This window comes from Pygocentrus nattereri, chromosome 4 (genome assembly GCF_015220715.1).
Source record: "Pygocentrus nattereri isolate fPygNat1 chromosome 4, fPygNat1.pri, whole genome shotgun sequence".
Classification (NCBI taxonomy): domain Eukaryota; kingdom Metazoa; phylum Chordata; class Actinopteri; order Characiformes; family Serrasalmidae; genus Pygocentrus; species Pygocentrus nattereri.
In genome coordinates, this window is record NC_051214.1 from 1,630,388 (window position 1) to 1,658,071 (window position 27,684).

At 44.1% G+C, this 27,684-nt stretch overlaps 1 protein-coding gene across 4 annotated transcripts in view; it reads right to left on the reverse strand.

The window, feature by feature from the left end:
- flvcr2b (FLVCR heme transporter 2b) overlaps nt 1-27,450 on the reverse strand; it is a 34,674-nt gene extending 7,224 nt beyond the window's left edge. For 2 of the 4 annotated variants that reach the window (XM_017706997.2, XM_017706996.2), the window contains exons 1-7: nt 14,422-15,151; nt 12,093-12,234; nt 9,911-10,051; nt 8,327-8,394; nt 5,348-5,451; nt 2,211-2,321; nt 1,759-1,864 (exon numbers count right to left, since the gene is read on the reverse strand). In XM_017706997.2, coding sequence (XP_017562486.1) covers nt 1,759-1,864; nt 2,211-2,321; nt 5,348-5,451; nt 8,327-8,394; nt 9,911-10,051; nt 12,093-12,234; nt 14,422-15,072 — 1,323 coding nt within the window. In that variant the 5' untranslated portion in view covers nt 15,073-15,151. Of the gene's footprint in view, nt 1-1,758; nt 1,865-2,210; nt 2,322-5,347; nt 5,452-8,326; nt 8,395-9,910; nt 10,052-12,092; nt 12,235-14,421; nt 15,152-26,375; nt 26,957-27,068 lie in introns of those variants that run through there. The other 2 variants (XM_017706999.2, XM_017706998.2) reach the window with 2 other exon arrangements.
- Between the last annotated feature and the right edge of the window lie 234 nt (nt 27,451-27,684).

A 27,684-nucleotide genomic window follows, 5' to 3' on the forward strand; every position in this document is an offset into this window, starting at 1 on the left:
ATATTAAAAAATGACAATCAATTAAGCAACCAAGTAAATAAACAAAGACTGCATAAACAAGAAAGTATTAGTCCACAATGCTGGTCAGAGTGGACACCAGCAGATGGCGCTCACTGACCCTCACAAGAATTCTTCCAAAATACAGAGAGAAGAAAAGGATGTTTTCACCAAAAATTACTGCTGAACTTAGAGTCAGAGCCGCTCACAGTGGTGGTGATAGGAACCAGACGTCCCTCTAAAAGCTCCTACAGAAAGTTCCTACATGAGCTGGTTCTGAATTCACTGCCTGATGACTGAGACGCTGTTTTATGAGAGTTTAGAGAACTTCAACTCCATTCATGGTGGAGGGAGACATGCAGGGCGCTGTGCGGCAAAATAGTCCCCAAAGAAAACTCATTATTCCAGATTTTCCACTGTTTTCCATCATCAACATTCCATATAAGCTCAGAAGACTCGTGTAGGTTCTCTGGTGGTTCTGGATGGTAAATAAAATGACCATATCTGTGTTGTAGTCATGGCGACGCCTGTTTCCCATCACCACCACTGTAAAGGCATTGGAGCCTGTAGATAAAAAGAGAGCACAGTGTCCATCCTCTGTTGAATTACTAACGAGTTCCAAACTGCCAAACAGGGGGTGGCGTCTTTTGGACAAATGGAAGTTTGTAAGGATGTAAGGACAAAGTTCGACCATATCATCCCAGTTTTATTAGCCCTGCACTGGTTACCAGTTAAATTTCACACTGATTATAAAATCCTATTACTGACCTATAAAGCTCTAAATGGACTCGCCCCTCAGTACCTGAGTGACCACCTCTCCCACTATGAACCATCACGCCTACTTAGATCACAAGGTGCTGCTCACTACTGGTACCTAGAACTAATAAAGCTCCATCAGGGGGCGGAGCTAAAGCCCCCCAGCTCTGGAATAATCTTCCTGTTAATGTTTGGGACTCAGACTCAGCCTCAGTCTTTAAGTCTAGGCTGAAAACTTATTTGTACAGTCAAGCATTTGGTGATTAGTCTTCCCTGTCAGGTCTGGACCTGCTGGAGTCTCTGCTGCTCTGTTTTACTGTAATCTGTGGTCAGCCACTCTTTACAGTACTAACTCTGTGTATTTCTTCTCCTTTCTCTGCCGAGCTGATCAGCTGCCCATCCTGTGCGCCTGATGCTGTTGCCTCTACTGCCTTGATTGGTGCCGCTGCTCACCAGCCTTCTGGACCGGTTTGACCACCACTGAGCTTCTTGCTGTACAACGCTGTGCAGTCCTCACCCTCAGATCTTCTCTTTTCCCACTTCATACTAATAATGCCTGCTATCCGGTGTCGACCTTAGGAGGACAAGTTCCCCTTCTGAGTCTTGGTTCCTCTCAAGGTTTCCTCCTCTTTTAGGGAGTTTTTCCTTGCCACAGTCACCGCTGGCGACGCTCATGGGGGCTCAGACCCGGATTTTCTTTTCTTTTCTCTTCTGTCTGTAATACTGATTGTTCTGTAAAGCTGCTTTGTGACATCACCTGCTGTAAGAAGCTCTATATAAATAAACTTTGCTTGCTTGCATGTAGGTTTCCAACTTTGTGGGAACAGTTTGGGGAAGAACCTTTTCTGTTCCAGCATGACTGAGACCCAGTACACAAAGCAGCTTCATAAAGGCCTGACTGGGTGTGACACACACACACACACACACACACACACACACACACACACACACACACACACACACACACACACACACACACACACACACACACACACACACACACACCTGAGCAGAGCAGTTGAGCAGACCAGATGATGTCCCCTCAGACTCCGGATAGGTCAGCTCTACTGCAAACTCAAAGCCCAGAGGCAGATAGCCCGTCATGAAGAACCTGGAGAGGAGACGCAGTTCAGAAGATACAAAGGATCTGCAGGATCCTTAAAATGTGCGAGGAGAAATGTATTAAGATGTCAATTTGAGGAGACGTTACTGTTGTGTGTACAGTCTCGCTTTGGAGAAGAAAAACATCCCTTACACTTTTATTTTTGCTTTTTTTATCCAGTCACATTAAAACAAAGGGAAAAAAGCGAGAACTGCATCTTCAGACCTCTTCATGCATTCGATATAAGACTAATGTAAAGTTATTTACACAAATAATAAGCAACAAAGCGCCGATATGTCACATTGTTAAAAATGAAAACAAAACAAAAAACATCTGAAATGTGAGAGTTAATTACCCGAGAGCGCCAGCAGTGATGAAGACCACCCACAGATGACCCAGACTGAGGGTGAAGGCGTATACCAGCATGCCCACCAGAGACATCACATACACCGCCAGAGTCGTCTGCCTGGGGGGATTTGTTGGGGGGGGGGTAGAGAGGGCAATAAGGAAGCTGAAAAACACTGAGAACAGGACATGTTTCAACTCGCAGCCAACACTGCTCATCTGTTCTGACACCCTCAGCCATTCACAAAACACAGCCTGCTTTAGGATCGTCACTGCCCCTCAGGATTTACTGACACTTCTCACGTTTCCCTTTTTCATCTTTACATTAAATAAGAGGAAATTTCCCGGTGCAGTTTAGGTTCAGTTCCTCATGCAGCAGGTCTGTGTTGATGTTTTGCGTATCGCTGCTGTCGGAAGAAAACCCCGTATCTCCAAAACGGCAACTTTATAGGAGAAGCAAAAAACATGCTTCACTGTTAATGTAAGTCAATGGAACCAGACGTCTGCCCAAGTCGTCCTGGGTCAGTTTGTTTTGTCCATTCATCACAAAATGTACAGACAATATAAAGCCCAACTGGTATTTTCAAATTATGACAAAAATTGAAAAACATCAAAAACGGAGATACAAGGTTTCCGTCAGACAGCAACGGCATATTTATATTCAACACACTAAAAAAAGGAAACTTTTGTCTAAATAATGACTGGAGCACAGGTACAAACACGTTTAAAACACCTGGAGGTTTGACTGCTGACATCAAAACAAAGGGCATAAACCGCGTAGGCCTGAGTGAACACACTGCCTGAGGTCTGAGACATGATTTCACGACAGTTTCGAGGAAATTCTTGTCCAAAACATATTTTTTAACGGTGCAACGTGTAAGATTTACCATCTAGTGGTGAGGTTGCAGACTGCACCCAGCTGAATCCCCCTCCCTCACCCCTCCCTTTCCAAGCGTGTAGTAGATCCTATGGTGGCCGTCAGGTTTTCTGCCGTCGTCCGTCCCGATTTCGTTTACCTTCTTCATGTTTTCTCTTCTTTGGCGCTCAGGATTCGCCCTCCCGACTTCTTCTTGTGCACAATAATAAGTTTGAACCTCTGTTTGTCTAAATTTGGGTTCTCAAACTTCTCACAACACAAAACGGTCAGCAGGACCAGCAGCTCCCCTGATTCTTCCTATTTCTTCGTTTTCCAACTGGAGCTACAGTGCCACCGAATTCAAGCTGCTGCTTCAGTATAAAAGCGTGACAGGCGCCCTCTAGAGTCAGTGCTTGGCGTTCCTGCGCTGGGCTACTGTAGAAACACAACATAGCAGCCTCTCTGTTGAAGAGAAGCTGCTCACTACGTCGAAATGAATGACTCCTTCCAAGACAACAGGAACAGGTGATGATACAGTAATGAAAACATGCTTTTGTTTACTATATTCCTTTTCGGCCCCCCAAATCTCACACACTGTACCTTTAAAAACCCATTCAGGCAGGGAGGCGCAGTCAAGTTAGACATTTTGTTGATTTTCTAATTTAAAATATGTTAACACATCCTCTATAGCACAAACATGACATGTCATATGACATTCCATATGAGCTCAGAAGACTCGTGTAGGTTCTCTGGTGGTTCTGGATGGTAAATAAAGTGTCTCTATCTGTGTTGTAGTCATGGCGACGCCTGGTTCCCATCACCACCACTGTAAAGACATCTCAACCGTTTCCTACCAAAACACCCTGAATCCTCTGTTTACACCTCACACACTGAAAAAACGGCTGAAATTCCCCTTTAAAGTTGTACGGCAAGTCAAACAGACGACACCGTATTATTCAGAGTAATGGTCATATAAACATCATATACACATCAACAAACCTCCTGTGCGTGGTAAAAGTATTGTGTGTTAGGTAAATACAGCACTGTGCCAAAGTCAGAGACCCCCTTCATTTCTTTAATTTCAGGAAAAAAAAACGACCATTAAGAATAAGTTATTTATTTTCACCTCCAGGAAAAACATCAGAAAACATATCCATATAAAATGAGACAGAATCCTCAGCAGCTACATCTCCTCTCAGCTGTGGTCAGTCAGTCTTTCTCTCCCTTCATTCCAGCTTCCGTTCTTCTCAGGAGAGTCACTTTCAGCTCCTCAGAGAACCTGCAGACACGCTATCAAAGCTCAGTCTGAGAAGCTGGTTGATTTTCTGATGTAATCAAACACATTCAGTGGTCCTGAGGTCTGGACTCTGGGGTGGTCAGTCCATCATCCAGCTTCTTTGTTTGATGTGTCCGTCTCCTTTTCTCAGTGAGGTTCTTCTTGAGCTACATGTCCTTTCAGACCCACAGCGCTGAGTGGTCTCCTCACAGTTGAAGGATGGACAGAAACACCTGTGAATGTTTTCAGATCTGAAGCAGCTTGATCTTCTCCTCTCTCAGAGATCAAAGCTTTCAGTGCTGTTTATCTGATGGGGGCAGTTTTGGGGTGGACCAGGTCTTCCAGGTGGTTGTTAGGAGCCATTTTCTCAGTAGCGTTTGATCAGTGTTTCAACTCCAATTCATTATCACTTTGCCTTTCTTCTTCCTTAAGCAAGTCGATCTTATATCTAACCTCAGAAACATCTCCTGAAATGAAGAACCTGTCGGCTGTTTTGACTGGAAATAAAAAAGATGAAGGATGATCTCTGACTTTTGGCTCTTGGTTTGAGAGATCAAAGGTCAGGTGTCAGAGTGACCTGACAGTGCTGCCATCTGGACAAACAAAACTGAACAAGCAACACGCAGAGATTTAAACGATGGCCAAACAAACACACTCACATTGATTTACACACACTCTTGCACACTCAGCTGAAACGTGTGAGGCCACGGAGTTGTCCCAACTGAGAGAAACCGCAGAATCAAGACTAAATGATGCCTCATGGGACTAGACTCATTTTAGCTTTGGGTTCTGCAATTGAAAGGATTTTAATCCAGTATGAATCTGCAGCGTGTAGTTTTACGGTCAGTTTGACGTGAACATCCCGGCTATGATCTTTCACCGGCTGCCTTTTGGAATTTGGAATATCCTACACATTACATTAGTAACACTCATCCATGTGTGGTAGTTCAAGGTGTCAATGATTATGTTTTGGATCCACTGCAGCAGCACGCTTGGCTAAAGTGGGCTTCCTTACTTGTATGATTTGGTTCTGTCCAGCCAGATGCCACAGATCAGCGACCCGACCATGCCAGCTATAACGATGGTCAGACCGATCCTTCCAGCATTCACCTCTTCACCCTGAAAACAGCAGCAGCGCATTCACTCACCCCTGCAAAAACACCTGAACTGATCAATTATCCAGGCTCCGCCCACAAATTCATTCATAGCTTGGATTAAGGTTGGATGAGCTTTACATTCAAAATCCCAAGACAAATAACTCCAAATACATACATTTAGAGTTTGGTACTAATGTAAAATGTTATTTATTTTGTTTGTATGTTCTGCCGAGTAACTTTTACCAGTTTTGCAAAAGTTTCCCATAACTCAGTGTGTGAGGTGTAAACAGAGAGATTCAGAGGGTTTGGTGTGAAACGGTTCAGACGTCTTCACAGTGGTGGTGATGGGAACCAGGCGTCGCCATGACTACAACACAGATATAGACACTTTATTTACCATCCAGAACCACCAGAGAACCTACACGAGTCTTCTGAGCTTATATGGAATGCTGATGATGGAAAACAGTGGAAAATCTGGAATAATGAGTTTTCTTTGGGGACTATTTTGCCGCACAGCGCCCTGCATGTCTCCCTCCACCATGAATGGAGTTGAAGTTCTCTAAACTCTCATAAAACAGCGTCTCAGTCATCAGGCAGTGAATTCAGAACCAGTTCATGTAGGAACATTCTGTGAGGGAGCTTCTGCGAGGTCTGGTTCCCATCACCACGGTGAACAATTCGGACTCGGTAAGTTTCTCTAGAACAAAACGTTTCACACCAAACCGCTCAGATTGACTCTGTTTACATCTCACGCAGTGAATTACGGGAAAATTTAGCAAAACCTCCAGTTAATTTTGCTGAAATTTTATGCAGATGTTAATCCAGATGTGTGACCACAGTTTTCAGGCTTGGCTGACAAATATACTTACATTACAGCAAAAACAGAACCAAATGTGTCGACTTGTTGGTTAGTTGGGGGATGGAGGGTGTGGGTGGGTGAAGGGGACTGTGTAAAGAGTTTGGCTGATCATCCACAGCAACGCCTGCACACTGAACCGGAGATAATAACTCACCCGTGGCACAGATTCCTGCCTTAAATACCCTCAAGGCTGAAGTCAAAGGCCAAAAACCACGCAAGAGAAGTCCTCAGTTTAAGGCATGGGTTTCCATTCTTGTCCACAAAGGGCCGGCGTGGCTGCAGGTTTTCATTCAAGCCAGTAGAACTCGATTCTACTCGTTCAATCTGTTGGCCTCAGTCTTCAAACTGTTGGTTGGTTGTATAAGGTGCAGCCACACCGGCCCTCGGCGGATAAGATCAGCGACCCCAGGACGTTCTTCAAACGTTCTTTGGGAAAGTAAATGGTTCTATATAGAACCATAAACATCCAAAGAACCCTTTGCATGATTAAACTGTTCTTTGCATTTGTTCTTCAGATTGACGGAAAACGTGCATGAATGTGCTATAAATGGTTCTACTGAATGGGAATACAGAACCTTTTTGAAAAGGGTTCTCTATAGCACCAAAAACAGCTCTTCTATTGTTATGATGTCAAGACTGTAACCGTAGAAGAACCCTTTTGGGTACTATACAGAACCATTTACAGCACATTCTCCGTCAAAGATCTCACAATGCAAAGAACCGTTTAATCATGCAAAGGGTTCTTTGGGTGTTTATGGTTCTATATAGAACCATTTTCTTCCCCAATGAACCCTTGAAGAACCATCTTTAGAGTGTACTGAATGGTCAGCTGTAAAATGCCATGAAATGTCCATGGTAATGTTTTCTAATGTGGGATTTGTTTTTAGGTAAGAACAGAATCTCCACACACTCAAGAGCACAGAGGTGAGAACAGTTCTGTGCTTCAAGAACACGACACTATATAGACAAAAGCACTGAGACACCTACACATCACACCTACATGATCTTGTATGAATCCTATTCTAAACCCATTTATATTGAGGTGGTCCTCCTTTGCAGCTCTAACAGCTTCCACTCTTCTGGGAAGCTTCTACAGATGTTGGAGAGAGTCTGTGGGAATTTCTGTCCATTCATCCAGAAGAGCATCCGTGAGGTCAGACACTGATGTTGGACGAGAGGTTCTGGCTCACAATCTCTGTTCTAGTTCATCCCAAAGGTGTTTAGGAGGGTTGAGGACAGGACTCTGTGATGGTCAGTCAAGTTCTTCCATACCAAACTCACCCAGCCATGACTTTATGGAGCTGCTTTGGTCACTGGGGCTCAGTCCTGCTGGAAGAGGAAACTTTCTTCACGAAACTGTTCCCACAAAGTTGGAAGCTACAATTGTGTAGAATGTCTTGATGCTGAGGCATGAAGGTTTCTCTACACTGGAACTAAGGGTAGACCAACCCCTGAAAAACATCCCCGCATCATCATCATGAGGCTCCTGGTGCAGTGTTTGTGCTGATGTTGATGCCAGAGGAGGGTTGAATTCTGCAGTTATTGATCAGCAGAGCGCTGGTGACGTTTGTGCTCTGTGCTCCTCAGAACACTCTGTGGCTGAGCTGCCGTGCCTCCCTTTTCAATCATGCCCCTCACAGTTGATCATGTAGGTGGGACAAAATTTTCGAACTGACTTGCTGCAATGGTGGCATCTATTGCAGCAGCACGCTGGAATTGACTGAGCTCTTCAGAACAAGCCATCCTTTCACTAGTGTGAGTGAAGGCAGGCTGCGTGGCTTTGCGCTTGATTTTATACACCTGTGGCAGTGAGACTGAATAAAACACCTGAATTCAGTGATTAAGAGGCGTGTCCCAATACTTTTGTCCATGTAATGTATTGCAAAAGGTGAGTAAATATGGATGAAGATAACTTGACAAGAGATTAGACAAGTAGGTTATTATTGAATTAAATCAAAAGTATTAGTACGGTGAGTCAAGCTGTCTGTCATTGATTGAAGACAGTGGATTGGATAGTGAATTTGGAGGCGGGGCTTACTGGATAGTGCTTGATGATCATTTGGTTGAGCAGCGTACTGACGGCGTAAAAACAGCCAACGTTTAACCCTGAGAGAGAGAGCCAGACCAGGAAGAGAAGCCAAGAGAGAGCAGGGAAAATCATAAAAGAACAAAATGAGACATTACACTTTAATACGTCGCAGCTATTTATTACTGCATTACGTACTCCTGTCCACATTCAGCTCATGTTCACTGACATTTTGGACGGTGTTGCCGCTGTGAGCGTGTTGCTCCAAACAGAAACTGGGAGGATGAAGTCTAACCGCTGAATCGAGGAGGGCGTGAATGGCTTTTATGGTTTTATTAGCTCATTTTAATCTCTGCTGCCTTTGATTAAGAGTTCTCATGAAATCAAAATGACCCTAAATAACTTTAACATTCTGGATCATTACAGCTGAATACTATCCCATCCATCCATCCATTTTCTAAGCCGCTTCTCCCTCAGAGTCATGGGAGGGTGCTGGAGCCTATCCCAGCAGTCATCGGGCGGAAGGCAGGATACACCCTGGACAGGCCGCCAGTCCATTGCAGGGCAGACAGAGACAGTCACTCACACCCAGGGGCAATTTATCATGTCCAATCAACCTGACTGCATGTCTTTGGACTGTGGGAGGAAACTGGAGAACCAGGATGAAACCCACGCAGACATGGGGAGAACATGCAAACTCCACACAGAGAGGACCCCGGTCGCCCGGCCGGGGAATCAAACCCGGCCCTCCTCACTGTGAGGAGACAGCGCTACCCACCACGCCAAAGTGCCGCCGTGTAGCTGAATACTATCCTAATCAAAATCCAGTGCTTTGATGGCACGGGACAAGTTAATCCATCGCTACAGAGTATCGAAAAATTACATCATTCAACACCAAATCTGAACACCTACTCAGCGAGCTTGTTCCAAACCCTAGACAGATTAAATTACACTCTGTATCCACGACAGCAGGTCTCAGTCCGCAGTCCGTTTATAGTAAACATCTGCGTCTAACACTTCTGCCACTGCCTCTTTCAGTACCGATGGTGAGGTCCCAAAGTTGGTATCAATATCTGAAAATCGAATAATACTCCATTAATAAGCCTAATGTGAATTTTATCTTATTTTACTGTTTTATTGGGTGCCTGTATGTGTGTTTTATGACGTTATTGCACTGTACTGTTTTTTTTAGTGTGGGTTGCGTTATTATTTTATTGAACATCTCGCTCCAAATGACATCAAAATCGCTAAATTACGCAGCAATTTCTTTAAAAATAGGTAAAACTTTTAAACAAGAAGGCAAATATAATCGAAAATAAGGATAACAGAGAAAAATCACAAACGTATTCAGGTTATGTCGGACACTGCCATGCAAAGTGAGTTTAGAGCTCGAGTTCTGAGTTTCACGTCTCTCAGTTTCACTTTCGTCCTCCGCTCTGAGGTCGAATCTGACCAGATGGCTCACGGTTCAAATTTGCGGTGCCCACCCAAAGCAGCAGCCCTGGTGCTGCTACAGCTCCGAAGCCTGTGGTGGAGGCAGGTGCTCATGCAGAAACAGAATAATCCTGTAAAAGAGTAACAGATACACAGCAGTACCGTAGCTGATGATGAGGAGGATGAAGGGTCTGTTGCGGAGGAGGCAGAGGATGGAGGAGGTGTAGGAGTAACTCTCCGCCGGGATCAGACGAGCGGCGGCCTGAGCCTGAGTGGGGGGGATATCCGGCCTTTCCTGAAACACTGAGGGAGAGAGAGAGAGAGAGACAGAGACAGGGTGAGAGACACAGCTGGGTGACTTGGGGTCTTTCCAGATGGTCATATTTATTTTAACTGCAGAGCCCTACAGGGAGAGAGCCGTCCTGCAGGCATGCCGCAACACGACAGCCCTGACGGACTCAACTGTCCCGTCAACAACTTCAAACAAACGTTTAAAGCGTAAAGAAAACACTTCATACGATCGAACGGCCCTTTGAAGCCCGAACCCCCAAAGCTCCCAGCAACGGGACGGCTGGAACCCCCAAAACCTTTCCGGTGGTCACTTAATGGAAAAATAATCCAGCAGTGTCAGACTCCAGGCCTGACTGGCCACGACACCACATAGATAAAACAGACAAAGTTCAGTACTGTGCAAAAGTCAGAGACCAGCCTGCATTCAGTCAATCACCAGCTAAAAGTACAAATGTATCATTTTTCAGTAAATGTTTCTGAGGATATTAGATATAAAACAACCCACTTGCACGAGGAAGAACAAAGTCAGTGGAAAATACGTGGAAAAAATTAAATATATACATATATACACACACAGCGTTTATGTTTTGCCCTTCAGCCTGTATTCTGAAGAAAACCCTGTACTGGAAGCTGCACTTGCTGGTGAATATGCGAATGTGAGAAGCTGCCTCAGTGGAATGCGTCTGTGACAGATGTTTGTCTTCAGACTGAAGGGACATTCACACCATTGCCTTTGGGGACAATAGCTTTCCATTCATGTGACTCAACTGTTTCGCAAGAGCTCCGTGGCTTCGGCTGCTGCGTCAGTAGGAATGCAAAACATGCATCATGTGCAACTGCTAGCATTTTACAACAAACTGGGGCAGGAACGGGACGAGAGACAGTGACAAACTGCTGACTGTGAGACAGAGAGATAGAGAGACAGAGAGAGATAGAGAGAGATACAGAGACAGAGAGAGAGAGAGAGGGAGACCGAGAGAGACAGAGATAGATAGAGAGACAGGGAGAGAGAGAGAGAGAGAGAGAGAGAGAGGGAGGAATGAAGTGAAATAGCCTGTAGGTGAGGAAGGAATGTCCAGCATTGCCACTCACACTCAAGCAGAACTGCCCTCTCCAGGCTCTGCTCACAAATGTCTATCTTTGTAGCTACTGTGGTGAGCACAGACAAATTTACAGAACTCTGGTACAAATACAATTTAAATGTAGGTATTGTGATATAAACCGAGTCCGTTCTACAGTTTCTCATTAGACTGAATGAATAACCGACTCTAAATGTAGGTATTGTGATATAAACCGAGTCCGTTCTACAGTTTCTCATTAGGCTGAATGAATAACCGGCTCTAAATGTAGGTATTGTGATATAAACCGAGTCCGTTCTACAGTTTCTCATTAGACTGAATGAATAACCGACTCTAAATGTAGGTATTGTGATATAAACCGAGTCCGTTCTACAGTTTCTCATTAGACTGAATGAATAACCGACTCTAAATGTAGGTATTGTGATATAAACCGAGTCCGTTCTACAGTTTCTCATTAGACTGAATGAATAACCGACTCTAAATGTAGGTATTGTGATATAAACCGAGTCCGTTCTACAGTTTCTCATTAGGCTGAATGAATAACCGGCTCTAAATGTAGGTATTGTGATATAAACCGAGTCTGTTCTACAGTTTCTCATTAGGCTGAATGAATAACCGACTCTAAATGTAGGTATTGTGATATAAACCGAGTCCGTTCTACAGTTTCTCATTAGACTGAATGAATAACCGGCTCTAAATGTAGGTATTGTGATATAAACCGAGTCTGTTCTACAGTTTCTCATTAGACTGAATGAATAACCGACTCTAAATGTAGGTATTGTGATATAAACCGAGTCCGTTCTACAGTTTCTCATTAGACTGAATGAATAACCGACTCTAAATGTAGGTATTGTGATATAAACCGAGTCCGTTCTACAGTTTCTCATTAGACTGAATGAATAACCGACTCTAAATATAGGTATTGTAAAAGAAAGCATTTGTGGGCAGAGCAATCACACATGGGTTCTGCTTACCAATGATCACCAGGATGAAGAGGAACGTGGCCACGCCTGCTGTGATGTAGAACATGACTCTGATGTGACCGGCCAGCTCGTCCAGGTCTTCAACATTTGGAACCAGAATGGGTGGGACCAGGAACCCAATAGCAATCCCAAGCTGTTTGGCGGGAACAAGGAGAACAGGTCAGTACGACTAAATCAGTTCAACTGAATTTGTAATCTCCAAAGAAAAGGACTGACCAATAGAATGGCGCTCCCCTGGAGCAGCTACACATGAGCCTGAGGTCACCATGCCCAATGCCCAGCATGATCTAGAGGGGTATAAAGCCCCCCAGCATTGGGCTGTGGAACTGTGTTCTCTGGAGTGATGGAGCTCCATGCAATACCTTGGGATGAGTTGGTATGATCCAAAACTGACCATCCAACATCAGTACATGACCTCACTAATGCTCAAACAAATCCTCACAGCAATGTTCCAACACCTAGAAACCTTCCCACAAGAGTAGAAGCTGTTACTGCAGCACAAACTCACTACTGACATCTTCATTTCAGAGGAAACGCTGAATCTACAAACTTTTGGACATATTAATGGTTTTTTTGAGCTTTTGAGAAGATTAACAAGCCAAAGTTCATCCATAATCCATAATTTAACATGCAGTTCCTCGCTGTTTACAGGAATTCGCCAACAATCAGCAGGAAATCAAGCTATTGTTTTAGTGAATTAGCACTCACGCGATCCTGTGGTTTTGGATGAGGAAGCGAATACTGCTGCCTCACAGCGAGGCTGAACTTCAGCATACAAGATCTTGGCCAAGAAACAAGCTCCGTAAGGAGTGAATGGAGGAGCAGCAGTAGCCTAAACCCCATGGCAGGATCTTAAAATCTCTGCTAATTGCAAGGAAAAACAGAAAATCTCCACCATCACATAAATTCAATAAACCTTTCTGTCGAAGTCAAACAGGTCTGGAGGCCTTTGATACACATCAAACATTATTTCTGTTATTCTGCAGTGCATTTTAACGTCATACACTGTAAGAAGTGGCTCGGCAGATCTACCTAAAAAAAGCACTTCACGTGGTAATAAATTAATTAACCAGTTTTATTCAACCTAAATAAATACTTTGAATGAACGATTTGACGAGACATTTTGTACAGTTTAGTAGATTTTAAAAACAGATATTTTTAGAAAAAAAAAATATTTTACATTATTTTAAAAATATCATGCAAACATAACCATAATAATATTCGTCACGTCTCCTTAACTACACTTTTCTTGCTTTTTATATGGGTTAAAAGAAAGTCATGTAAAGATTTACACCTCATGATCTGCCCTGTAAAAACCGGCCGTCAGATCAACCTAAAAAAAAAAAAAATCACTTCGTCTAGTAACAAACAACTGAACTCATTTTCTTCAACTCAAAAAATCATTCAAAGTATTTAGGTTGAATAAAACTAGTTAATTTATTCGCTACTACATTAAGTAATTTATTTAGGTTGATCTGCCGAGTCATCTTTTACTGTGCAAGATGACTTTTATTAAACATCCAAATGACCTAGTATGTTACCTTGAATTCACATACTGTGAAAAAAGTCAGAGACTCTTCATTTATTTAATTTCCTTCACTTTTCAGTTATATTTCTGTGGAGATTAGATTCAGGACAATCCACTTGTATTAAAAAAAGAATATCAAAGGAAAATAAGTAAAAAAATTTTTTTTTTAGTTTTCCAAAACTAAAAAAGTTCTAAAAATGATTAAAATCTACAGAGAAAACGAGGCTCCTAATAACCACCTGGAAGAGCTGGTTGCCCCCAAAACTGCCCCCATCAGATAAACAGAGCTGAAAGCTTTGATCTCTGAGAGAGAGGAGAAGATCAAGCTGCTTCAGATCTGAAAACATCCACAGGTGTTTCTGTCCATCCTTCCACTGTGAGAAGACCACTCAGCGCTGTGGGTCTGAAAGGACGTGTAGCTGATCAAGAAGAACCTCACTGAGAAAAGGAGACGGACACATCGAACAAAGAAGCTGAATGGTGGACTGACCACCCCAGAGTCCAGACCTCAGCACCACTGAATGGGATTGATTACTTCAGAAAAATCAACCAGCTTCTCAGACTGAGCTTTGGAGGTGTGTCTGCAGGTTCTTTGAGGAGCTGAAAGTGAGTCTCCTGAGAAGAACGGAAGCTGGAATAGAGGGACAGAGTGACTCACTGACCACTCAGAGATTTCTAATATGATATCAAGTTTTGAGGCTTCTGTTTAATTTTCAGTTTAATATGTTTCCTGACACTGAAAAATGAACGACTACCTAATGACCATTTGGACATCCTGAAGTGTTTACACACCTGGTTCCCCAGCACTCCAATGGAGCAGGCGGTGGACACCTCTCTCTCCCCGAACCACAGCGAGGCGAGACGTGGCGGAACGCCGAGGATAAACACCATGGCCACTGAACAAACAAACTGGCCGAAAAAGGCGACTGGGAACAGGTCTGGTTCCACTCCACCAAGTTTGACCCATGAGCCCACACAGTTAAACGCAGCGCCGATCAGCATGGCCTCCCTGAGCCCACGGACGTCCATCAACCACATGCCCGGCACGATCAGCGGCACGTATGTCAGCATGAAAATCATGGAGAGCCAGTTGATGGCCAGAGCATCCACGCTGTAGAAGCGCATGAAGATGTTGCTGATGATGCCATACTGCAGCCACATCAGGGCATTGCTGGTTGAACAGAAGCTGAAGAGCAACAGCATGATCCAGCGCTGGGTGTACAGCTTGGTTTCTGCTTTGGGCATCAGCTCCATGGGATACAGTGACTGGACACTATGTGGAGGCCCATCACTCCAGCATTGACTATGAGGAGGTTCTGGACAGTGAAGAAGCCCATGACCCTCACTGGAGGCGCCTTGAACGGCTGGATTCGGGATGCGAGAGGTTTCAAGCTCAGACTGGATACCACGGCCTTGGGCCACCAAGACGTGGCTTTGACGCATAGTGCCCTTTCTAGAAACTTGAGAATATCAAACCGGTCCACCTGTTTGATATTCTGTCCACAGTCAGATCAACTCCTGACAAGTCTGCCGGTCATCTAAGTCTCTGAGTCCATCCATTCTGCTATTTATTGCACTGTCATTTGACTCTCTCAGAAAGTCCCACCTCCCCAAAGAGGGTGGACCTTAATGCATACAGAAGAAAGTCTCCAGTCATGGAGGACAGAGGTTTCTCATCGCTATTTATTATTGCAAACTCACTTGAATTTTCTCAGAAAGTCCCACCTCCTGCAAAGACAGCAGACCCTCATGCAAACTGCAGAAAAGCGCAATTTCCAGGCATAACGGTGGGAAAGCAAAAGATTTTCTAATAAACTCATACATTTGGTGGTGCAGTTCTCATCTTCAGAGGGGAGCGAGCTTGAGGAGAGCTACAACCTTTTTACGTAGTCAGTTTAGTTCGGTTGCCTTTTGGTTGTATTATGTGAAAACCGAAAAAGTCTAGCTTTAGAGACTGAGCTCCACCGCAGTAAGAAAGAGTGATGAGTGTTATCCAGCAAATAATGTGCAAACTGGACACATGGGAACATTAAACACACTCCCCAGTTCCGCGCTCCAGCTGAGTGGGACAATACTGGCACAGGATTAAAACCACAAGGTCACAACAACCCTGCTCTAAACACAGCAGGCCAGTACAGCCCGAAGAACCATGAGAGGCCAGGAGGTTGAATATGAACCCAAACACAGTTGACCAACTCACTCTGGAGATAAACTGTCTGCTGAATATGTGCAGTTGTGTACATCACCTGTTTCTGACCATTTCTGCTTACAATGAGTATTTAAACTGTGTGATATGGATGAACCAAAATAAATAATCTCAACACCATTTACTATATGGACAAAAGTATTGGGTCACACCCAAAAATGGGTCGTTCTAAAGAGCTCACTGAATTTGAGCATGGTGCTGTAATAGGATGCCAATGATACAAGTCAGTTTGTGAAATTTCTTCCCTCGTAGATTTTCCACGATCTGCTGTGAGTGGTAATTTTTGAAAAGTGGATGCGTTTAAGAACCACAGCAACTCAGCCACGAAGTTTCAGACCACGTAAAGTCACAGCGCAGGTTGCTGAGTGCTGTACCAACACTCTGCTGACTCACGCCTAAACAGCAGCAAAGAGCTACAATGTGCAAGCTGGGTTTGTAGCTCAGCAAATTTTGGGTTCCAGTTCTCACGTTTTCAGAATGTCTACAAAGTGGACTACACACACTAGAGTCTAGAGACAAGAACAACCAAACTGTAAAACTTTACAGAACTTCAAATTTAAAAATTAAAGTTACCTGAAAGCTCAGTCATTTAGAACTGAAGGTATGACTCAATCTAAACACTGCATTCTGATACACATTAACATACAGATTTCATAGTCGGGTGAAGGTCTGGTCACCGATTTGGCCAGTTTAAAACCTCCCATCCTTTTCCCTTCTGATGAAGTCCTTTGTTGTGCTGGCAGTATGTTTTGGGTCACTGTCTTGCTGCATGATGAAGTTCCTCCCAATTAGATTGGATGCATTTTCCTGCTAATTGGCAGAAAGAATGTTTATGTAGACTTCTGAATTATTTCTGCTGCTACCATCATGAGTTACATCACCAATAAAGATGCTCTGCTCCAGAATGTCTGTATTTCTTTGAGAATTCCAATCAGACTGTACGATTCTTTCTGCTGATGAGTGGTTTGCATCTTCTGGTATGGCCTCTATATTTCTGCTCTTCTGGTCTTCTTTGAACGGTGGACTGTTATAATCTCACCCCTGTCCTGTGGAGGGTGTTGGTGATGTCACTGACTGTTGTTTTTAGATGTTTCTTCACAGTTCTCACAATGTACCCATCATGGATTCTCCCTGTGTTCCTCTGAGTATGTTTCTTCCCTTCTGTTGTAGCCATGTGCCTTTGTTTTCTTGTATCATGTGCTTTTGTTGTTGTTCTGTATCTCCTCCCTGGTCCTGCCCCCTTGTTATCTGTTCCACCTGTCTGTGCTCCGCCCCTCATTAGTCCCAGGTGTTCCTTGTTTCCCCTCTGTGTAGTTATACCCCCGTGCTTGTTCGGTCTCAGTCTTGCATTGCGAATGTACTTGTGGATGTTACTCTGTTGATGTTACCTCGTCTCTTGTTTTCGTACATTTTGTAGTTTGGTTTTGTTTTTGCCATGAACTCTTCTGTTCTTCAACCCTCTGCAACTCTGGACTCTAACTCTAAATTCAATAGAAGCAGCTCGCATTTGCATCCCGCCTCCTCCCGCCTCCTCGCCTCAACACCGGTGGCTTCATTCCTTAAATTAAAAATCACTTTATTGGATCTGCGCAACGCTTGTGCAGTGGCGCTGATTAATATTCCTTCTTTGACAACAACCTGAACTTTCTCATTTGTAAAGAACTTTGAATCACAGCACTGTTTGAAAGGTGCAGCATACATAAACCTGCCTTGCCTTTTGTCTCAGCTTCGACATAGTTTACTTCTCTCTCTCGTCTTAATGCTCAGTTATCCTTTTTATTAAAAAATGCCGTCGTCACAGGCGAAACCAAAAGGTAGACATTCCGAGCTACTACCGTTTGAACAACCAATCTAACAGGGCACACCTGGGCAACAAGAAACACTGGTTAGTCACATCTATCAAATTTTCTGTTGACATGAAAAAATGGGCAGGTACAAACCAAAAGAGTGGCATGTTTTAAGTGGTTTAACACGTCTAAATGTAAATATCAGAAAATAAAGCTGAAATTATGATCTTTTGTATTTGTATCTGTTCATATTCATATACACCCAAAAATGTCTTCAGTGCACAACAAGCAACTAACTTAGCCTTTCCACTTACTTTGGAGGAGACTAGTATAAAAGTATGTTCTCTAACTGGGTGAAGGTCAGAGATCTAACACCCCTTTCAAATACTTCTACCACTGAAATCAACAACAACAACAGCTAATCATACTGGCAATCATACTTATTACCTCACACAATATCAGAAATGTATATTTACTATATTTGACCCTCTATCCATCTTTTCGGATGCCTTTCTAGGCCAGAAAATGAAAAACAAATTTGAGAAGAACAGAACTTCGTGATATTAACCGCGAGACTGTAAATCTGGATTATTTTAAAGCAGTTTTTAAAACTCATTGTTCTTGCCGGACTATTACAACCTGTCAACTTGACATCTACACAAGGACCACAATGGAAATAAACCTATGAGCTTTATAGTGACAATTTAAGACTTGTAAGTTCTGTATGAATGCACTCAAATATCTCTTCCCATCAAGTTAATGGAAAATATATATATATAAGACAAGACTAGACTCCATGTATCCCAGGTTTACACAGCTGTATAAGGCTGGAGTTAAAAAAATCTTATTTTATATGAGTAAACTGTACAGACCGACACCTACTGAAACACTACTATAAATATGAAGACCACAGCCTCTTAAACTCCGAGACCACCGGTGGGTCCAAACCGCGCTACTCATGTTCTCCATAACGTTCATATTCCATAAGCTCCATTCAGAAGCTGGGCGTCGTGTGAGGCTGTAGCTCTTCTCTCCAGTCTAATAGACGGTGATGTCATTTTAAACCCTTATAATAAAAGAAGCTGAACTCAGTTTGTTTTTCTACTGAAAGTCGACCCGTTTTTCCCCAAATCTGGGCTCTAAACTATAAACAGACGGCGTCTCTTCAGTGATCTGCTCTGGAAACATCACTTTTAGAAAACGTCGGAGATTTTTGGCCTTCAGCGGTAAATTGTGAGCGTATAGAGATATCAGAGATCATAAAACACATGTTCTGCTCATTTGAGGGGCTTTTACAAAACTAAATAAATAAAATAAAAATGCTCATTTATTTCACGCAGTTACTGAATTATTTGCCTCATGATTTGGTCACGAAAATTCAGACGGAAAAACCAAAATATACCCTGGAGCATAAGAGGTCAAAAAGTTCTGATCTTAAAAAAGTTTTACAGACGCAAAACAAAACGTATAGAAGGAAACGTCACAAGCTAGTGACACTTTGAACTGTGAAGTTTCCACTAAAAGCCTCTTTCCATCAGCCAGTACTTCAGTAACTTCAGTTCAGCAGAACTGAATGTATTTAAATGCTAATGAGGTGTTTTTCTCTTTCATCCCATCAAATATTTACCAGTGTTGGTTAAAGTTAACATGCCTATGTTTACATAAGCTGCAGGCATGTTAACAACACTATAACGCTATAAAGCTTTACAAATGATTTCTACATGAACATAACAAAATTAACCCTGCAACATTAAGGCTTTAGCGGTTTATGACAACCGATACAGAACTGCGCTGATACAATAATATAAGAAGTACATTCTACACCGGTCAGGCCTAACATCATGACCACCTCCTCGTTTCTACACTCACTGTCCACTTTATCAGCTCCACTTACTGTATAGCTGCACTCTGTAGTTCTACAGTTACAGACTGTAGTCCATCTGTTTCTCTGATACTCTGTTACCCTGTTCTTCAGTGGTCAGGACCCCCATGGACCCTCACAGAGCAGGTACTATTTGGGTGGTGGATCATTCTCAGCACTGCAGTGACACTGACGTGGTGGTGGTGTGTTAGTGTGTGTTGTACTGGTCTGAGTGGATCAGACACAGCAGTGCTGCAGGAGTTTTTAAACGCCTCAGTGTCGCTGCTGGACTGAGAACCAAAAATATCCAGCCACCAGCGTCCTGTTCACTGGGAGCATCAGCTTGAGCCAAGTGCTGGTCAAGACTCGTCTCTTTAGGACCTCCCAATGGCGAAGCTGGCATACGCTCCACCATCAACCTCTCCCTCGTGAATTAAATGCTCCACCTAGGTTTGTGACTCCGTGTGCAGTATATACCAAGGAACTACCTGCTGCACCTGCTTAACCTGGAGAACAAACAAGCTCTCTGGCCTGAAACTGTGTTCTTTGCTCTGGGTTGGTGTCTTTTAGTGTGGTCTGTTTTTTCTTGGCGTAGTTTGATAGTTTTCAGTGGAAACAGTGTTTGATCCTGTTTGGTGGTTCTTGGTATGGCACGAAACTCACTGCGGCGGTACCCTCTCGTCACTGGGGTGGTGCCCTCTCGTCACTGGGGCGGTACCATCGAGCGTATATCCTCAGTACCTTTTGTTAGGGGACATAATTGTACCATTATTCACTGCTCTCCTCGTGACTCCACACACCCCGTCTCATCTCCAGGCTTTTTATTTTAATGTTCTGCTTTAGAACAGCAGGTTATGAAGATGTACTAACACTTTTCCCCACCTGAGGAACTTATTTAAGGTGTGCAGGTGGACCTTCAAACCACTGCTGTACCTTTAGAGGAGTAAATTTTCGTGGTATGTACCATGAATGAATAATTTACCTTAACGGTAACTTTTTTCTGTATGTATGGTTTGGTTAATCTTCCTTTGGTAGTTTTTGGTGTGGTGTGGTAGTTTTCGGGAGGGTTTGGGTTATTCTCAGTGTGGTGTGGTAGTTTTCGGGAGGGTTTGGGTTATTCTCAGTGTGGTGTGGTAGTTTTCGGGAGGGTTTGGGTTATTCTCAGTGTGGTGTGGTAGTTTTCGGGAGGGTTTGGGTTATTCTCAGTGTGGTGTGGTAGTTTTCGGTAGGGTTTGGGTTATTCTCAGTGTGGTGTGGTAGTTTTCGGGAGGGTTTGGGTTATTCTCAGTGTGGTGTGGTAGTTTTCGGGAGGGTTTGGGTTATTCTCAGTGTGGTGTGGTAGTTTTCGGTAGGGTTTGGGTTATTCTCAGTGTGGTGTGGTAGTTTTCGGTAGGGTTTGGGTTATTCTCAGTGTGGTGTGGTAGTTTTCGGGAGGGTTTGGGTTATTCTCAGTGTGGTGTGGTAGTTTTCGGTAGGGTTTGGGTTATTCTCAGTGTGGTGTGGTAGTTTTCGGGAGGGTTTGGGTTATTCTCAGTGTGGTGTGGTAGTTTTCGGGAGGGTTTGGGTTATTCTCAGTGTGGTGTGGTAGTTTTCGGGAGGGTTTGGGTTATTCTCAGTGTGGTGTGGTAGTTTTCGGTAGGGTTTGGGTTATTCTCAGTGTGGTGTGGTAGTTTTCGGGAGGGTTTGGGTTATTCTCAGTGTGGTGTGGTAGTTTTCGGGAGGGTTTGGGTTATTCTCAGTGTGGTGTGGTAGTTTTCGGGAGGGTTTGGGTTATTCTCAGTGTGGTGTGGTAGTTTTCGGGAGGGTTTGGGTTATTCTCAGTGTGGTGTGGTAGTTTTCGGGAGGGTTTGGGTTATTCTCAGTGTGGTGTGGTAGTTTTCGGGAGGGTTTGGGTTATTCTCAGTGTGGTGTGGTAGTTTTCGGGAGGGTTTGGGTTATTCTCAGTGTGGTGTGGTAGTTTTCGGGAGGGTTTGGGTTATTCTCAGTGTGGTGTGGTAGTTTTCGGGAGGGTTTGGGTTATTCTCAGTGTGGTGTGGTAGTTTTCGGGAGGGTTTGGGTTATTCTCAGTGTGGTGTGGTAGTTTTCGGTAGGGTTTGGGTTATTCTCAGTGTGGTGTGGTAGTTTTCGGGAGGGTTTGGGTTATTCTCAGTGTGGTGTGGTAGTTTTCGGGAGGGTTTGGGTTATTCTCAGTGTGGTGTGGTAGTTTTCGGGAGGGTTTGGGTTATTCTCAGTGTGGTGTGGTAGTTTTCGGGAGGGTTTGGGTTATTCTCAGTGTGGTGTGGTAGTTTTCGGGAGGGTTTGGGTTATTCTCAGTGTGGTGTGGTAGTTTTCGGGAGGGTTTGGGTTATTCTCAGTGTGGTGTGGTAGTTTTCGGTAGGGTTTGGGTTATTCTCAGTGTGGTGTGGTAGTTTTCGGTAGGGTTTGGGTTATTCTCAGTGTGGTGTGGTAGTTTTCGGTAGGGTTTGGGTTATTCTCAGTGTGGTGTGGTAGTTTTCGGTAGGGTTTGGGTTATTCTCAGTGTGGTGTGGTAGTTTTCGGTAGGGTTTGGGTTATTCTCAGTGTGGTGTGGTAGTTTTCGGTAGGGTTTGGGTTATTCTCAGTGTGGTGTGGTAGTTTTCGGTAGGGTTTGGGTTATTCTCAGTGTGGTGTGGTAGTTTTCGGTAGGGTTTGGGTTATTCTCAGTGTGGTGTGGTAGTTTTCGGTAGGGTTTGGGTTATTCTCAGTGTGGTGTGGTAGTTTTCGGGAGGGTTTGGGTTATTCTCAGTGTGGTGTGGTAGTTTTCGGTAGGGTTTGGGTTATTCTCAGTGTGGTGTGGTAGTTTTCGGTAGGGTTTGGGTTATTCTCAGTGTGGTGTGGTAGTTTTCGGTAGGGTTTGGGTTATTCTCAGTGTGGTGTGGTAGTTTTCGGTAGGGTTTGGGTTATTCTCAGTGTGGTGTGGTAGTTTTCGGTAGGGTTTGGGTTATTCTCAGTGTGGTGTGGTAGTTTTCGGTAGGGTTTGGGTTATTCTCAGTGTGGTGTGGTAGTTTTCGGTAGGGTTTGGGTTATTCTCAGTGTGGTGTGGTAGTTTTCGGTAGGGTTTGGGTTATTCTCAGTGTGGTGTGGTAGTTTTCGGTAGGGTTTGGATTATTCTCAGTGTGGTGTGGTAGTTTTCGGTAGGGTTTGGGTTATTCTCAGTGTGGTGTGGTAGTTTTCGGTAGGGTTTGGGTTATTCTCAGTGTGGTGTGGTAGTTTTCGGTAGGGTTTGGGTTATTCTCAGTGTGGTGTGGTAGTTTTCGGTAGGGTTTGGGTTATTCTCAGTGTGGTGTGGTAGTTTTCGGTAGGGTTTGGGTTATTCTCAGTGTGGTGTGGTAGTTTTCGGGAGGGTTTGGGTTATTCTCAGTGTGGTGTGGTAGTTTTCGGTAGGGTTTGGGTTATTCTCAGTGTGGTGTGGTAGTTTTCGGTAGGGTTTGGGTTATTCTCAGTGTGGTGTGGTAGTTTTCGGTAGGGTTTGGGTTATTCTCAGTGTGGTGTGGTAGTTTTCGGTAGGGTTTGGGTTATTCTCAGTGTGGTGTGGTAGTTTTCGGTAGGGTTTGGGTTATTCTCAGTGTGGTGTGGTAGTTTTCGGTAGGGTTTGGATTATTCTCAGTGTGGTGTGGTAGTTTTCGGTAGGGTTTGGGTTATTCTCAGTGTGGTGTGGTAGTTTTCGGTAGGGTTTGGGTTATTCTCAGTGTGGTGTGGTAGTTTTCGGTAGGGTTTGGATTATTCTCAGTGTGGTGTGGTAGTTTTCGGTAGGGTTTGGGTTATTCTCAGTGTGGTGTGGTAGTTTTTGGTAGGGTTTGGTAGTTTGCTACTGTAGGTTTAATAAATTGCATGTTTGTAGCTTATTAATCAGTTAACCGTGTGGAGCAGCCTGAAGGCTTTTAATAACAGATCTGATCACAAAGTAAAAATCTTTTAAGCCCCCATTCGTGTAGTCTTAGCTCAGCTGAAGAGAGTCTTTGATACTCATCCAACACAAAACAAGCCCTGTTCCCGCAGCACATTTCAAACATACTCCTCCACTTGCTAATAAATGTTTGTGCTACTGAATTATTTAAGCTTTTAACACCAACTATCACCTGAGACCATATGTTCATACTGGCAGGAATAACTTACATTTTCCCCTCCAGTTAGCTGGATGTCCGTTCATTAACCCTGATGGATAATCAAAATGAGCCAGAACACCCATCATTACTCTGCGTTATGCCATATTCGGCTGTTTTCAGCCGGCACTGAAGGTTCTGGAATAAACTGTCATCTCAAAAGCAGTTTATCTGCCTCTGCTCTCTCTCTGCAAACTCAGTCTGCTGCCCGAGGTCATTCACACCTCTCGCAGGCACGAAGGAGACCTGGGCTAGCAAGAGCCCGATCTCTTTATATAACATCTCTTAAAAAAGAGAATTGCTCCTAATTAACTCATCAAGATCATTAAACAAAGACAATCATCGTTAACAATTAACTCGCTGGCCTTCTGCCCACGTCAAGGCCCGTAAACAGGAGTGTCCACACACTCCTTGGCTGAAATACTGAATGATTCAGAAGAGCTGTGGCTCTGGATGGAATGTACTGAAAGGTAAACCACTGGTCAGTTATGGGTTTTGGCCATGACTCTATGTATGGTGGTCCTTGTAGATGCCAAGAACACCCAAACCCTTTCTTCACAAAGTCTTCAGCCTGCAAGCCTACAGACAAGCTCTGTACGTTTACTCCAATACGTACGGCCTGCATTTCAACGCTTCTCGCGTTTCTATCTGCTGACGCAGAAACGTGAGAGCACATCAGCAACTTTTACATTCCCATTCATTATTTTATCTTGTATTGGTTCCTGTGTTTCAATCCTACACTGCGATCAATACTTACCAATAAGCTGACAATCAGACCTCAACTCAGTCGTCCCAGTCACGACGTGGGCGTGTCGCTGCTGTCGGAACGAAACCTCGCATCTCCATTTTTCTCATTTTTCAGTTTGACAGAATTTGAAAATGACTGTTGCTTTACATTGATTTACATTCAACGTAAAGCAGGTTTTCTTCTCTGAAGTTATTATTATGGAGATTTTGTTCCAACAGCAGCAATAAAAAGCAATAAGTATACACTCACCTTGCTAGTAAAAGGTTGGATCCCCTTTCACCTTCAGAACTGCTTTAATTCTTCATGGCAGACTTTCAACAAGGTGTTGGAAACGTTCCTCAGAGATTCTGGTTGGTTATTTGAGTTCCTGTTGTCTTTCTATCATCTGGAACCAGTCTGCCCATTCTCCTCTGACCTCTCACATCAACAAGGCATTTTCATCCACACAACTGACCGCTCACTGGATGTTTCCCCTTTTTCGGACCGTTCTCTGTGAACCCTAGAGATGGTTGAGCGTGAAAATCCCAGCAGATCAGCAGTTTCTGAAATACTCAGACCAGCCCGTCTGGCACCAACAACCACGCCACGTTCAAAGTCACTTAAATCCCCTTTCTTCCCCGTTCTGATGCTCGGTCTGCACTTCAGCAAGTCGTCTTGACCACCTCTACACGCCTAAATGCAGTGAGCTGCGGACGATTGGCTGATTAGCTATTTGTGTTAAACAACTGAACAGGTGTACCTAATAAAGTGGCCGGTGAGTGTATATATCCATTTTTGTCTTTTTTCAGGTTTTGACATTTTTTAATAACCACAGTCCTACATATTGTGTGTAAATTTCATGATGACTGGACCGAAAGAAATCACCTAAAATGACTTGGAAAAAATTCTGGTTCCATTGACTTACATTAAAAGTAGCGTATGTTTTAGCCTTAAGTTACAATTTTGGAGATACAAGGTTCTGATGCGACAACAGCAACATTATATATCACACACGTGCACACACACACACACACACACACACACACACACACACGCATATGTATATATAAATACACCTGGCATTCCATGTTCGCTGACTACTGAACCACGATTAATTTTAACCACGTCATGTAACCTGTAAAGGCTGTGTTTATAATCAAGGTTACGAATGATTATTAAAGTATTACAAGCTTAATCAAAAAAACACAATAAAATCGACCTGATCTCCAACTACCTCTCCACGGGTTTCACTTTCAGCCCAACCCCTTCAGACCTGATCCATCTGTCTAGTGAAGCCCTTTACTGGCTGGATCAGGTGTTTAAGGTCCATAATCACTGGGACATTAACTACGTGTCCAAGAGTCTGTAGACTCTGAAGGTGTTTACAGTGACTCTGTCCCGCAGTAACAGCCTCTACTCTCCTGGGAAGGCTTTACATTAGATACTGAAACATTGCTTTGTGGATTTGATTGAGCATTAGTGAGGTCAGGTACTGATGTTATTGGATGGAGCTCCATCACTCCAGAGAACACAGTTCCACTGCTCCACAGCCCAATGCTGGGGCCTTTATACCCCTCTAGACCATGCTGGGCATTGGGCATGGTGACCTTAGGGTTATATGCTGCTCCAGAGTGTCCCATTCTATTGGTCAGTGCTTCTTTATGGAAATATATATATGATAATATATTGTTATTGTGATAAATAACATCACATATTGTGTTTATCTCTGATAAATTAATCCAGATTATCTAGATTGGGTGCCAAAATATTGAATAGAAAACAAGGTGTTCACAATTTTTGATAGTATTTTTGAAAATACAGGCTCTTTTTCTCGGTTCCAACTAATCAGATGTTGAAAATAATAAATACTGTTTATTGCAACATTTTTTTTGGCCACGTCGCCCACCTCTAGAGATACCTGCGGAGGTATCTGTGCCCCTGCCGTGACTGATACTGCTACACTTTGTACTTGGCAGTGATTAATAACTCTGTAAGATCTCCAGGAGGACGGCCGGTGACCACTGACCTGGTCGGTTCAACATACCTGATTTCCAAAGACTCCAATGGAGCACGCGGTGGACACCTCCTCGGACCCGAACCACACCGACGCGATGCGCGAGGGCATCCCGAGGATGAACACCTGTGCCGCTGAACAGATGACCTGTCCTAAGAACGTGACGGCGAAAAGGTCCGGTCTGGCACTGGCCACCTTGATCCATGTTCCTGCGCAGTTCAACGCCGTGGCCACCAACGCGATGACCCTCAGTCCCTTCGTGTCCAGGAGCCACGTCACTGGGAAGATGAGCGGGATGTAGGTGAGCATGTAGATCATGGACATCCAGTCGATGGTGAAGGAGTCCACGCTGTAGAACCTCATGAAGATGTTGTTGATGATCCCGTACTGGATCCACTGAAAGGCGTTGCAGAGGGAGTAGGAGCTGAACAGGCACACGATCAGCCATCTCCTCTTGTACAGACGAGTGGCGGCTGTGCTCTGGAGAGGTGCACTGCCTTCCAGGTGAACTTGGCTGTCTGGGATGGGGTTCTTTAGATGGCCGTCCACAAAATACCTATTGTCATTGACCTCACCTGAACCGGACCTGTCCCCCATATTCTCCAGTCAAGCTGAAAGTCATAAACAGGGTAAGTATGTGGTTTTCACCCAACGCTAAGCGATCTGCAGCACTAATTCACCCACATTAATTGCTTAAGAAATCAATTAGGGTGGAACCCATACATGTGGTTAATGGCAAAGCGTGGCTGTAGGGTTTACTCAGACTCCAGTAGCGGGCTATACTGACCCCCTTCAGCTCAATGAACACAAACCGCCAGTTCTTATACTAACAGAAACTTTCCCAGCCTTGACCAGACGAATGAAGTAACGCTGAAACGAGCCGGACAGGCGTGAATGGCCACACACTGGAACCGAAACACTTCCCGAAAACTACCAAAATAAGTTACCAGAGGCGCTCTTATACCAACTCGAGCAGCCCGTCCTCCGTCCGACGCCTGGAAGAGTCTCCGGGCGGCAGTGTTGGGTAAGAAACCGGCCGGACGGTCACGTTAAAGCCGGAGAACTGAACTTCAGCCCGAGACCAAAAGTCTGCCATCCCGGACGCAAGGTGGGCGGGGCGCATGGTGGGCGGGACGCACGGACCGAAACCCGCCAATCCCCGCTGCCTTCCTTCGCATCAACCAATCGCGTCGCTGCTACGGCCGCTCGAGGATTCCGTCCAGTTCAAACGCCGATTTTTTTTCCATTTTCGTTAAACGTTACGTTTATTTTCAGACGGTATTTCGCATTTACGGCACCTGGAATTCGTTTTTTTAAATGTTTTAAAAACTTATTTTAT